The sequence below is a fragment of the Thalassophryne amazonica genome, chromosome 18 (genome assembly GCF_902500255.1).
Source record: "Thalassophryne amazonica chromosome 18, fThaAma1.1, whole genome shotgun sequence".
Taxonomy (NCBI): Eukaryota; Metazoa; Chordata; class Actinopteri; order Batrachoidiformes; family Batrachoididae; genus Thalassophryne; species Thalassophryne amazonica.
This window is the reverse complement of record NC_047120.1, coordinates 23,241,143-23,255,853: the sequence shown is the minus strand read 5'-3', so window position 1 is coordinate 23,255,853 and position 14,711 is coordinate 23,241,143. Positions and strand designations below refer to the sequence as shown.

At 41.8% G+C, this 14,711-nt stretch overlaps 1 protein-coding gene across 3 annotated transcripts in view; it reads right to left on the bottom strand.

The window, feature by feature from the left end:
* kat6b (K(lysine) acetyltransferase 6B) overlaps positions 1-14,711 on the bottom strand; it is a 103,512-nt gene that overhangs the window by 9,609 nt on the left and 79,192 nt on the right. For all 3 annotated transcript variants that reach the window (XM_034194141.1, XM_034194139.1, XM_034194140.1), the window contains exons 13-15: positions 7,236-7,467; positions 6,814-6,973; positions 6,159-6,434 (exon numbers count right to left, since the gene is read on the bottom strand). In XM_034194141.1, the coding sequence (XP_034050032.1) occupies positions 6,159-6,434; positions 6,814-6,973; positions 7,236-7,467 (668 nt within the window). The remainder of the gene's footprint in view (positions 1-6,158; positions 6,435-6,813; positions 6,974-7,235; positions 7,468-14,711) is intronic.

Sequence of the window (14,711 nt, the reverse complement as noted above, 5' to 3'; positions counted from 1 at the left end):
ACTGTATGCCCTGGAATGACTTGGATGATATTGCCGGTGAATTAGTATGGCGTCAGGAGCAATGATCTTGTGACCAGTTCGCCTCTGACTGCAGAGGATAGAGCGGTTTCTCCCTAAACCAGCTCTCCTCTGTTTACACAGAGCTGTTTATCTGCTACAAAACAGGTAAGCGCTAAAATCTTTGATATCAGATTTAACAAAGGTTTTTATCTGTTAAAGCTTTATTTACTTCACCTGCAAAAATGTTAACGATTTAAAAATTATTGGACAAAATTTATCAAAAGATAATTGGTCCAATGATAGTTTTCAAAGTTATCTGAAAAGCTAATCCGATAATGAAAACATTATCTTTGATAATTAGCGGTTAGTGGATTAGCGGAACTGTGCCCATTACTGCCTGGCACTGATCTCCACTGAGACAGAGAGACTTTTAAAAATGAAGGAAGACAAGGAAAACGTCCGCAAACAAGTCATTGATGCTCTATTCAGAAGGAGCAGTACATGGACTTCATTTATAAGTAAAGGTAAGATCATAATAATGTTTTTTTTTTAATTAAGTGTGCTTTTTGTGTGCTACAGTTTGTATATGTAAAGAATGCTGATATGATATTTTAAACAGAACCCATTAACTGCTGCCAATCAAATGGTGATTAAGCTACTCTGTGGGCTTCATATGTTTGTAAATCTGATTGTAATGAAATCAGTGCCTCACCAGCCATCAACCTCACAGCACGTCACTGCTTAGCAAGCCTCCCAGACAAGTGTTTCATCTAAACCAGTGATTCCCAAATTCCCCACATTCACACCAAAGAGTTCAATCTTTGTCTCATCAGACCAGAGAATTTTGTTTCTCCTGGTCTGAGAGTCCTTCAGTTGCCTTTTGGCAAACTCCAGGTGGGCTGCCATGTGCCTTTTACTAAGGAGTGGCTTCCATCTGGCTACTCTACCATACAGGCCTGATTGGTGGATTGTTGCAGAGATGGTTGTCCTTCTAGAAGGTTCTCCTCTCTTCACAGAGGAATGAATGCTGGAGCTCTGACAGAGTGACCATTGGGTTCTTGGTCACCTCCCTGACTAAGGCCCTTCTCCCCGATCGCTCAGTTTAGACAGGTGGTCAGCTCTAGGAAGAGTCCTAGTGGATCAGATCCTAACCCAAACCCACCTGGATCTGAACTTTTTCCAGTTATGGATGACTGAGGCCACTGTGCTCAATGGGACCTTCAAAGCAGCAGAAATGTTCCTGTACTCTTCCCCAGATTTGTTTCTCGAAACAATCCTGTCTTGGGGGTCTACAGACAATTCCTTTGACTTCATGCACGATTTGTGCTCTGACATGCACTGTCAACTGTGGGACTTTGTGTCGACACGTGTGTGTCTTTCCAAATCATTTCCAATCAACTGAGTTTACCCCAGGTGAACTCCAGTTAAGCTTTATAAACATCTCATTGATGATCTGTGGAAACGGGATGCACCTGAGCTCAATTTTGAGCTTCATGGCAAAGACTGTGAATACTTATGCACCTGTGATTTCTTAGTTTTTGCTTCTTTTTAAAAAAAATACATTTGCAAAAATCTAAGCAAAAACAAAAACCATTTTCACATTGTCATTATGGGGTGTTGTGTCTAGAATTTGAGGAAAAAAACAATTTAATACATTTTGGAATAAGGCTGTAACAAAATGTGGAAAAAGCGAAACGGTGTGTGTGTACACACACATATATAGTGAGGAAAATAAGTATTTGAACACCCTGCGATTTTGCAAGTTCTCCCACTTAGAAATCATGGAGGGGTCTGAAATTTTCATCTTAGGTGCATGTCCACTGTAAGAGACAATCTAAAAAAAAAAATATATATATATATATATATATATATATACGGAAATCACAATGTATGATTTTTTAAAATAATTTATTTGTATGTTACTGCTGCAAATAAGTATTTCAACACCTGTGAAAATCAATGTTAATATTTGGTACAGTAGCCTTTGTTTGCAATTACAGAGGTCAAACATTTCCTGTAGTTTTTCACCAGGTTTTCACACACTGCAGCAGGGAGTTTGGTCCACTCCTCCATAGAGATCTTCTCTAGATCTTTCAGGTTTGAAGTTTTAGCTCCCTCCAAAGATTTTCTATTGAGTTCAGGTCTGGAGACGGGCCAGGCCACTCCAGGACCTCGAAATGCTTCTTACGGAGCCCTTCCTTCATTGCCCTGGCTGTGTGTTTGGGGTTATTGTCATAGTGGAAGACCCAGCCATGACCCATCTTCAATGCTCTTACTGAGGGAAGGAGGTTGTTTGCCAAAATCTCGCAATACATGACCCCATCCATTCTCCCTTCAATACGGTGCAGTCGTCCTGTCCCCTTTGCAGAAGAGCACCCCCAGAGTATGATGTTTCCACCCCCATGCTTCACGGTTGGGATGGTTTTCTTGGGGTTGTTCTCATCCTCTAAACACGGTAAGTGGAGCTGATTCCAAAAAGCTCTATTCTGGTCTCATCTGACCACATGACCTTCTCCCATGCCTCCTCTGGATCATCCAGATGGTCACTGGTGAACTTCAAACGGGCCTGAACATGTGCTGGCTTGAGCAGGGGGACCTTGCTGCCCTGCAGGATTTTAAACCATGACAGCATCATGTGTTACTAATGTAATCTTTGTGACTGTGGTCCCAGCTCTCTTCAGGTCATTGACCAGGTCCTCCTGTGTAGTTCTGAGCTTTCTCAGAATCATCCTTACCCCACAAAGTGAGATCTTACATGGAATCCCAGACCGAGGGAGATTGACAGTCATCTTGTGTTTCTTCCACTTTCGAATAAATAATCATAACAGTTGTTGTCTTCTACCAAGCTGCTTGCCTGTTGTCCTGTAGTCCATCTCAGCATTGTGCAGGTCTACAGTTTTGTCCCTGGTGTCCTTAGACAGCTCTTTGGTCTTGGCTATGGTGGACAGGTTGGAGCGTGATTAATTGAGTGTGTGAACAGGTGTGTTTTATACAGGTAACAAGTTCAAACAGGTGCAATTAATACAGGTAAAGAGTGCAGAATAACAGGGCTTCTTAAAGAAAAATTAACAGGTCTGTGTGAGCCAGAATTCTTGCTGGTTGGTAGGTGTTCAAATACTTATTTGCAGCAGTAACATACAAATAAATTATTTAAAAAATCATACATTGTGATTTCCGGATTTTATATATATATATATATACACGAGGTCTGTCCAAAAAGTAACGGACCTTTTTATTTTTTCAAAAACTATATGGATTTGAATCACGTGTGATTGCATCAGCCAAGCTTGAACCTTCGTGCGCATGCATGAGTTTTTTCACGCCTGTCGGTTGCGTCATTCGGCTGTGGGCAGGCTTTGAGTGAGCACTGGTCCACCCCCCTCGTCGGATTTTTATTGTCAGGGAAATGGCTGAGAGACTGCCACTTTGCTCCATGAAATTTTTTTCAGAAACTGTTAGAGACAGCCAATTGGAAGCCATTCGAAAGATTCAGATGGCTTTCGGTGAAGATTCTGTCGGCGTCACACGGATTAAGGAGTGTTAAAACCTTTTTAAAGACGGCCCACAGCGGCGGAGGGCGCGCGGCGCACTGAGCGGCCATCGACAGGCTGGAATAACCAGGTCATTTCCAAACTGAACGCTGTGTTGATCCGGGACATCGTGTAACTACCACAGAAATGGCAAGAGAGCTGGACATAGCACTTTTGCGGCACATTCCACTGTTACAGAAGATTTTGTAATTAAAGACGTGCGGAGGATTTCTCGCGTTGACACAGAGCTGCTCATGGCGCACAAAAAAAACAAAACACCTCCGTGTTGGAAGTCTCACAGGACATGCTGTGGCATGTCCAGCTGTTACACAATTTCTCTGATACTCACTTGACTGAAAAGCCATCGAAAGCCGTTTGAATCTTCTGAATGGTTTCCAACACGGAGGTGTTTTTTGTTGTGCACCATGAGCGGCTCCGTGCCGATGCGCGAAATCCTCCACACGTCTTTCATCACAAAATCTCCTGTAACAGTGGAATGTGCCGCAAAAGTGCTATGTTCAGGCTCTGTTGCCATTTCTGTGGTAGTCACACGATGTCCCGGATCAACACAGCGTTCAGTTTGGAAATGATCTGGTTGTTCCAGCCTGTCGATGGCCGCTCGGTGCGCCACGCATCCTCTGCCGCTGTGGGCCGTCTTTAAAAAGGTTTTAACACTCCTTAATCCGTGTGACGCCGACAGAATCTTCACCGAAAGCCATCTGAACGTGATTCAAATCCATATAGTTTTTGAAAAAATAAAAAGGTCCGTTACTTTTTGGACAGACCTCGTGTATATATATATATATATATATATATATATATATATATATATGTGCGCACACACACACACACACACACTTTTATCTAGACTGAACTTTTAAGATGTTTTTAATACACACGTGTGGAACTTGTGCTTTTAGTGTAGGCATGTCGAAAAAACAAATAGTAAATGCTCTTTGTAAATGTTACTGCTTAAAGGCAAACTTTCTTAATACTATTTTGGAACTGAAACATGCATTGATCAGAATGATTACATGTATTTTTGGCTGCTAAAGCGACTCAGTGTCTTCCTTGTTTCTGGGTGTCAGAAAGAGCTGGAGCTTTTTCAGCTTGCCCCCTGCTGTGACCAAGGAAACTAGAGATCTGTAAGCAAGCTCACAGATCCTTGCATGTATTATATATCATGTAGTAAATAGAGGCGCAGCAATCAACTGAAACAAATCGAAAATCCATACGGCTACATCAACACACAGGTCCCTGAATCGATTTAAATGTGCTATGAACCGGTCGATGGCTCAATTGTAACATTATTAATCGGCTGAATGAAGCTTGTTTTGCTTCTACTTCTGCATCTTCAAAGCGCCATAAAAGTTCAAAGGTTGGTGTGATGCGCTCTTAAGACTGGGCACACAACATGTCCAATAGTGGCAGGCGGCACAACAGATAAATTTACCCGTTTAAAATTGACGTTTGGTTCATAATGTCATACCTGTTCAGATCCAGAAAGCTGTGCTATATTATTTATGGAATGTGAACAACAGCTGGTATCTCCTGGGCTTCTTTGCTTTCTGATAGTGTATGTGGTGCATTCCCCTGTAGTAAACAGTGGCTGCACCACAGTACCAAAAAGCTGAAGTTGTTCCTTGGTTTTTCATGAAATATTTTAAGGAATGCCACTTTTGGTTTATTCAAATTTATCATGGAAAATGGATGTCAAGGTACATTAAACAAAGAGCATTGCACCAAACTGAATCTCATTTACTCAAATTGCTCCATAATAATACAATTACTGTTCCTGAATAGTATTGTAGCCATTGTATCTAGATCAGAGGTCTCAAACCGGTTCCAGAAAGGGCCGAGAGGGTGCAGGCTTTCTGTGCAACCACCCACTCCAGCAGGTGATTTCACTGATTAACTGATTCCACCTGCTCAAAGTGATGTTAATCAGTGAAATCACCTGCTGGAGTGGGTGGTTGCACAGAAAGCCTGCACCCTCTCTGCCCTTTCTGGAACCGGTTTGAGATCTCTGATCTAGATATTTACACACCCTTAGTAGTAAATCTTTTGTGTTGAAATACCTGAATGAACAAAATGGTCAAACTCTGTATTAAGGAGCCCATCATGTAACTGACAAATATGAAGTATAAGCAACAGCGGACTGAGTGGCCACCAGGACCCTACGACTCAGAACAAGACTTCATAAATCTAACTAAATTATGTTAAAAGAGGCCATATGTGGCATACTGGTCTTCACTTGTAGTTAAGAGACACTTCATTATGCCCTCGCTTGTCCCGCTACTTGCAAAGTGGAGTGAGGAGGAGACAAAAACAACAAAAGTCCAATTATCTTAACTTGAAGAGGTGGGACTGGAACTGTTTTCCGACATGCACATGGTCATATGTTGTGTCACCAATGTGTGAAGTTTCACTGAAATCTATCAACTGGTTTAGGAAGAGTTGTGCTAACAAGACTCATGGGCATACTGCCCTGAAACCAATTACAAATGTGGAGTTCCAGTCTCACTTGGTAGTAGAAAAAAACTTGAGCTAACTGGAGAGGTAATCCCACCAGCTAACACGTGATGATGTGAAGCAACATTAATTTGCACAAACAAACAAAACAGTCACCTTTCTCTTAGCTGCAAGTGCGTGTGCTTTAGTGAGAATGGGCGGGGCGCCATCAGAACTGTCGGAGTCTTCGCTGCCGTCAGCGGCTTCATCCTCACTTACATCCTCCGACTTCTGGAGTCGCCTGGTCCAGGACGCAGTGGCGCGACGTTCATAGGTCCTGTATGGAACCTTGCAGTGGACTTGAGCAAAAGGTTGCCTGCTGCCCGGAGTCGTCACGTAACCTTCTTGCTCTTCTTTCTCCCAACAGCTAGCCTGTTCCTTCAGCTGCTCAGCCTGTAAACCAACACATGAGATGCTTTATCTCAGAGAAAGAGCTGCAATGTCTTAGGGGCGAGGGGTCGAGACAAAACAAGAGGTTAGAATTAACAACATGACAAATGAATCGCTGCATGTTCCTCCCGATAATAGAGGCAGCCTCCTGATTGGATGTTTGCCTGTCGCGGAGGAAACATTTCTGTTAAGCAACCGTGAAAAGACTGCATTTCATGGAACATTCAGCACTTTCAATTATACAGAAAACTGATCGAGGGGTAATTTTGCACATTAGATGCCTGCTGCCAGTGAGAACGCGTTGGCCTCACTGTGAACCGATCATCAAACAAACAGCACCGCAGGCAACTGTACACAAATAACTCCTGATTCAACAACTCACGTCCATCTCCGCCTCCCTCTCCTCTTCAGAAAGGACGGCGTTGTGAGTGGTGGCAGGTGTCCAGCGCAGGGCGTCGGGGTCGACTTCATACTGACGGGGGTTGGCCCTCAGCCGCTCCATGTGCCTCTGGATCAATCGCTCTCTTCTGATTAACACAATCCTAGGTCAGAATCACAAAAGCTCATCAATTCAAGTCCACAAAAGAGTAAACAATGGCCACAGTGGACGCAGGTGGCGGGGGGTGAGCTGTTAAATACGAGCACAAACTGGGATTCTGTGGGACAGCAGGTGCTCCATGTCTTTGAGGGTGGGGCTTAACCTGACTTACTTCTGTCAATATTCAGCGGCATTAATGGATACGACGTTAAAAATACCCGCTGGCCTGGATAAAACAACCAGCTTTCAGGGTGACGGAAACTGACCTGCCATCCCGCCTGTCAATCATGCCGAGCTGCTGGAGAGTAGCGGCGATGTCGTGTGGACACATCCCAGTGGCCCTGCTTATTCCTTTAACGCTGGCGTGTTTATCTGGGTACTTAGAAAGGTACTCCAGTATGACACTTTTCCAATATGCCAGGTAGGATAAGCGACCCAGATCTGACAGTGGCTTCTCCGGGGAGCCGGCTTGTCCTTCTTGCCTGGTGAGAAGGTAACCTAAAAAAGAGACAGTTCAAACAAAAACTGAGACTGCTGCATTATTTCCTCATGGATTACACATCTATGTCAACTTAAACCGGCATAAAGGCTCCATATTCCACCTGGTGCAATGCAGGGTGGAAGATGGAACCTCAAGGGGTGGTTGGACTAAAAATTAGGTGTGGTCAGGCGCAGTGTGCCGTGCGACTGTGAGCAAAAACGTGATTGCTCCATACACCAGCAAAAAACTGTTATGAAGTAAAGTTTTCCTGCTATTTAGAAGTACAAGGAGTAAGTCTTGCATTAGTCCTGAGGCCTGTTGCTTTTACCCGGATTCAATTATACAATTCCACCTGGATGGGACGTCAATCCATCACCTCCCTAGACAAAGCTGGTATCCACAGCTGGGTGGACTGGGACAATGTAGAAAGAGTGTCTTATTTGTAGATACAGGTGGGAACCAAACTGACCTGAGGTGGGAATTCAGGTTTTACAGGGGGTTTGGACTTTAAGCGTGGGTTGAAACAAAAACAGACTGCTGACAATACATCATAAAGAGGCAAAGCAACATGTGCTTTAATACAAACCTATTTTGCCATCATAATTTCACACAACTTTCACAGAAAAAAGAAAACTCCTCACTCCTTGTCTATGTTACAGTGCTGCAGCCGGAGTGTGCTTTGTGTCAGAGACAACAGTTTTTATCTTAGGAGCTGCAGGCGTGACGCTCTGAAATCTTCTTGGATCATTATCCATCCATTCATGCAGGCATTTGTGTGTGAGATTTCTCTAAAAGCCTGGTGAACCAGCTGTGCCTTGCATGTATATTGTGTGGAACAGAAAACCTCTCACTTCTGAGCACCTCTCTCGATAGCAATTGGTGCAAATGCGCCTTCAAAACATTGACAGGTGACAATCTAAAAGACCAATTAGCTGACACAATCAAACCTAATTTCACCCTAGGCCCTAACTTGTGCCCCTATTTCAAATAGTAAAGTGGAAAGTGTCTGTCACAGATCATCAGTATAGAGCCCAAAGAGTGACAAGGCAATCAGCTTTCCCCTCATTCAACTGCTGTCAAAAGCAAAGATAAATGCTGCCAAGGCCAACAAATAAAAGAGAAGAAACAAAGCAGCAGAAAAACAGAGCAGCAGCTGGATGTCAACGCTCGCAGAGATAACAAACGTGAGAAAAAAAGAGGCAAATACTCAATGTATCTGTGTAATTAATTTCATAGCAGTCCTGTCAAGGGTCATCCATTATGAGCAGCATGAAATTAATTAATGCTTTTTAATGTGCACCCACGAGCGAATGCAAACAAGCAAATCTAATCACCAAACAGTGAACACATAATATTCCAATAATCACGACAATATTCATTACTAAAGCTAAGAAGAGGAGCTCATAATAACAAACACTTAGTGGAAAATATTCAAATAGATTAACTGACAAAAATCATAATTTATTCTCTGCTACTTTACAAGCACATTATCATTAATGCTCCAACAACAGTTGCAAGGAATCCTTTGAATTATGATCTGTAATGGAACATTTTTCATGCTGGTGCCTGCTAATGCGCTGCTTTCACAGCTACCTGAGACAAAATGTTCATCTAGTACAATCCAATATAAGAGAAAATCTTAATCTAAACAACTTCCAGCTCCAAAGCTACATTTTCCAATAAAGCGTTCAAAGGGCTCAGAACCAGGCTGTGTTCAATCTCCCTTAATCCCCCTCTTTGTTATCAGCACGCTCTCAATATCACAGCTCCTCTCGCATCTCCGTGTCTCAATGGCTCCCAAAGTGAACAGGAAATCAAATGCTCCATTACCACTCACCCGCCCCTCGCTCGCACTCTGCATCTCTCTCTCTCACACACACACACACACACACACACACACACACACACACACACACACACACACACACACACACACACACACACACACACACACACACACACACACAACTCGGCAAAGAGACAACTCTAGAACTGATGAAAAGTGCTAGAACTACTACAAGGGAAAAAAAACAACCTAAAACAACCGTGCCTGTTTAACACAGGAAGCCACTTAAGGTAGCAGCTGTTTTCTTAAGTGGGTCATAAGACATTAAATATTACATGTGGTGCATTTACTGCATTTACAAGTACAAGCAACACCCAAAGACAGCAAACAGTAGAGGGGCTCTCAAATTAGTCAAGGAACTCACGTAAACCTAGACAATGACCCATTCAAGTTATCTGAGTAAGTTTCTGTGTTGACATGACAACTCAACTACTTTATCCTCAACTAACACGCAATTGTTCCACCATTTTTATGGGCTCCAAACTGTTTCATTAAGCGTTATGACCTTGAGTTTGACTTTTCAGTCACCTAAGGTCAGATATCATGTGGCCAATATAAATTGGTGTATAATAGTAACCATAGTTGTACCCAAATTCATGTGACTTAATGTGACAACGGAATGTCTTGGGTGCTCTATCTCATTGAAGGATCCATGGGTATCATTGCAATGACTTTGTGTCAAGTGAGCAGGTACTTGGAAATACTCAGAGGAGTACCAATGGCACTGTGCGGGAACACTGCCTATGACAATTTGGCCATGTGGTGCATTTCTCTGTGCACGTAGGTGCCTCAGTGTCGAAGATCCCAATGGGTGGCCACGGCTAAAAGGACGCCCACGTCTCACCTGGCTGCAACAGAAAGATGGTTACTATCAAGAGATGGGGACGGACCGGCTGTCTACCTGGTAGAATGCCATGTGGGATGCAGCAATGCATGATACCAGCGCATGCTCAGAGACTTCACAGCTGTATCTGGAACCTATGACACTGTCTTGGTAAATATCCCTTAGGCGTAAGCACTGTGCCAAAATGATGACCAGTTCTCCTAAAGAACGAAACACTGTGCCCTTGACTGACCCTCAACCAGATTGGTCTAAATCGGTTAAATTTTTTTAAGTGTTGATGTTCACACCCAAAGATACAGAGGACCGAAAACAATGCCCCTACCTGCATGTGGGTGTTAAAAAAAATGCTCAAGTAAAATTAGTTTGAGAAATCCATTATACACAGGGGTATGCACTTTAAAAATGAAGTCCACTGAAAAAAATAATGTTTGACATTTTAACCAGGCAACGATGGAAGGTATGAAAAAAATAAATAAAATAAATGCAAAGGTAAATAAAAATGGTCTAAATTTGTCCCAGCTGCCACACTTTTCACTAACACACTGCCTCAGGCACATAAGTCTACATTTATCGAAGTATAACCAGGAAGAATATGCAGAGCCATAATTCACTTTCACAATACACTTTCTAATAAATCAGACGCTGGAACATCCTGTTTTAGATGAAGACTCATGCTGCAAGATTGGTCTAATATAAGCTGCTTTATACATTTTTATACTAATGCTGCGTTCACATGTTAGTGGTAGAAAGCCGTCATATATGTTGTTATAGCAGAATTCCTGTCCAATGACATGGACAATAATCTATTTCACTGAAAGACCCAACAGAGATTTAGTATTTGCACAGCATTATGTTACAGCAACTTTTTTGAGGATATAGATTAATTCCTCTGTGTAATATCACACAAATAACTCACATTTAACTGATTTAAACTGGGTGACTCTCTGCACTTAAATAACCCATCTCTCGCTGCCCATCCTTCCTCGTCATTGTAGCTAAAAGAACATATGGTTTCTCCTTGTCACTGCAACAAACAGCAATAGCTGAATTGTTTTTACTTTTGACGGTAAGTGCTATTGTGATGCACAGTTGGTGCGCTCACAGCCAGAGGTGGTGGAATTTTTCTGTCAACCTCTCATGGGAAACAATGGAACATCCAGGTTACAATGTGCCGCTTACTGCCAACATGTGAGTGCAGCTTAAATACGGCTATGAAAGCACTAAAAGAATTCTCCTTTTTTCAAAACATGCAGACATGAGTCCAACTAAACATACTGATGTTTAATTTTTTTTTTTTCTGAATTTCCTGGCTGTTCCATCTTTCTGTCTTTCTGATTTAAACCACAATGACGTTTGAAACACTGCTGAGACAGGAAATCCATCATGCATAAAAGTTGTCCCTTTTTTAAGCATTTTGTGCAACAAAAACTGAAGAGTAAAATGCTCTGGAGACATTTCCTGTTGGTGCATTCACATTCTGTGGTGAAAAACTAAGCAGAGATTCACATTCAGCTGCAAGTAATCATGCCGAGTAACTGAAAACAGAAGAAAAGCTGAATGCGCAGTGGGTGACTGCATTTCTCTGCCAATGGCGTGCCTTTGTTACAGCATCATGTCTGTATGTGAAGAGCTTATTGTCGTCTTTTAAAACAAACACAAAAAAAGGAAGATTTCATCCACTGGATTAATGAATAAAGAGAGAACATTATGTATGAACAACTGTTCGGGTAGTCATTTTTGTTAGTTTGTTCATATGTAGGAGAAGCTGGTCCTGGGTTCGATTCCAAGTCATGCTACCAGTGTGTGTCCTCGGTCCCACCCCATCCAGCTGTAAGTGGATACTGGACTTGGCTGGGGAACTGTTCATGGAGAAAGAGAGGATAAGCACCGGCACCTACTGGTATAGGACTTTTGTTAGCAGTACAAGCAGCAGCAGATACTGGAGTAGGTGTCTGAGGGACGTACAGTTATATACCGTAACTGCTGTTGAAATTCTTTCCCATCAACATTATCGATATTGGAATCTTGGTGCACACTGCTTGTTGTGGCTCAAGCAGCAGAACATCAAGTTCCACACTTTCATCACTTGACATGTTTATCACTGATCCATTTTTGGAGTGGTACACAAAGCTGCTGTGGCACGAGCCCGGCAGCCATTATGCAAGCATTACATCAGCGCTACCGATCAAATCACACAACTACAGCAAACTGCTTCTCTCACAATTAAAGCCTGCCACATACACTACACAAAAATCCAACACAAATCTGCATCACACCATGAATGATGAATATGTATTTATATTTATGTATCTGACAGACACTTTGGTCCAGTTTGATTTACAAGGTACCAACCTGCACACTTAAAGCAATTCACGGCTCAGTGTCTTGTTCACAGAAAACTTCGATGTGCAGACATGAGTAGCTGGGTGTTAATCTACTGAACCTTCAGTTAACTGAAATTATATTCGACCAACTCAACTACAAAACAGACAGTAAAGGCAAAGCATGCTTCAGAAACACAGCAGCACTGTGGATACTATGACAGTCATTACTGACATCGCCACGTTGCCAGGTAGGATAAACTGTCCATGTGACAGTCACTGTCCAGAGAGTACAGTATGATCAACAATTTTTCCACTGATGTCGAACTTTAATGTGATTAAGTTTAACGGTAAACAATGTATCGTGAGCATCTTCACTGCCCAACAGGTTAAGGGGACATACATACAAATGTATAGCTTGTAATTACTGGAATATTTTTCAAAACCTTTATCAAATTCCATTTGTATGTAGTTTCCACAGTGGCTCGTCCATCTCCGGTATGGAACTTCAACTTTTATGATCTGTATATTGATTTAGCACAAGTTTAACATTGGATGCTCTTCTTGATACAACTCCAGTGTGTGCATGTTGTGCCCTGTTCTTACTTTCACAGATTAACATACCAGAAGCTATAACCATGAAAAACTGTGTGGAAAAACATGTGAGATGATCCCATTTAATGATGTAATTTGTGGAATTTGTACCATGTGACCTGCGTAAAACAATACGTAACGTGTCCATAGCGTAACTTTAGCACAACCTTTGTGCTAAAAATACACCATCCACAAAATGCTACTGAAGTGAAGCATGATATATAGTTACATATAAAACTTATCAAGTCACTAAAGACTGTACAAATAATACTGTGAATGGATTTCAGAGGAGGACATGGACAGGATATTAGTTAAATATTTAACCATCTGAACCCTAATCAGATTCTGCACAGTAAATTTTGGAGAGTAAAATATACTCTGCCAGGATAACATTTGGTCCCAGTCCAAACAGAGTTAAAAACTCTATTATACGAGTGAAGTGACGCGAAGTGGCTCATGGTACAGGGAATCTCAAACAGGAAGTGTCAAATTGAAACAGGAAATGTCAAATGTGAAACACTTCCTGGATCGACACTTCCTGGATTGGCAGACGAGATCTCATGGAATGTTGCAGGAACTCAGTGGCAAGTTCACACTGAAACAGGAAGTGCCAACTTTTAAGTCCACAGTGAAACAGGAAATGTCAAATGCTGAACACTTCCGGGCATGGGTGGAGCTAGAGCGGAGGCCAGGGTTGCACTGGACCCCCCTGAAATCTGACTGGACACAGATGATTGACATGTCAGGGCACTACACGTCTGGTTGAAAGAGCCGCATTTTGAAATCAGTGAGTCACACTGACTGCTACAGTATGTTCCTCCGGTCCAGTAGTTGGTGCTGTGTACCACAGAAAGTTCTAATCCACCTTTGTAGAAGAAGAAAAATGTTTGCCTCAGATCTGAACTGAACACGTCATTTGAACCATGGACTAATAATGACACCAAAGTTATATTGGTGAGTAAACAACCACATTTTATGCCAGAAATGAGGTCCAGGTCGTTAAAAGCTGCATTTCTCCTTTAATTCGGGTTGCCTTATATATGCGTCTCCAGTCACTTTTAAACAAGCAGGCAGCTGTTGATTAAATAGCCTCTTAATTTTGCTGTCTGAAGGACTTAAATGACCTCTTAATTTTGCTCTCTGAGTGACACCAGGATGATGCATTTCACTCACACATTTGAATTTGTTTATGCCATTTCGAATACAAATAAATAAATAACTCTAAAGTTATCTTCCTTACACTCAAACTGAAAGCAAATGTCTACAATGTGATATAAATTAATTAAAAATATAAAATACAGAGGAGGATTTTCTTTAAAAGTAGGCCTGAAAGTTCAGCTACAATTTGCCAGAAAGTACATTTGAGATGAAAGCCTAGATTTGATGTTTTGGTGGAAGAAACTTTTGTATTTCTTCATAATTGATGTAAATAAAGTCCAAGACATATTCAGTGACTTGGAAATGTTCATTTTTCCATCCCCTGACTTGTCTGAAGAAAACTGGCAATAAAACTGATTACTTATAGGTATTATCACATTTTAGAGATTTGCTTTCAGTTTGAGTTCGAGGAACATAATTTTAGAAATTTGTACTCTTTATATTTTTTGTATTTCTTGTATTTGAAATGTCATAAACAAATTAAAATGTGTGAAATAC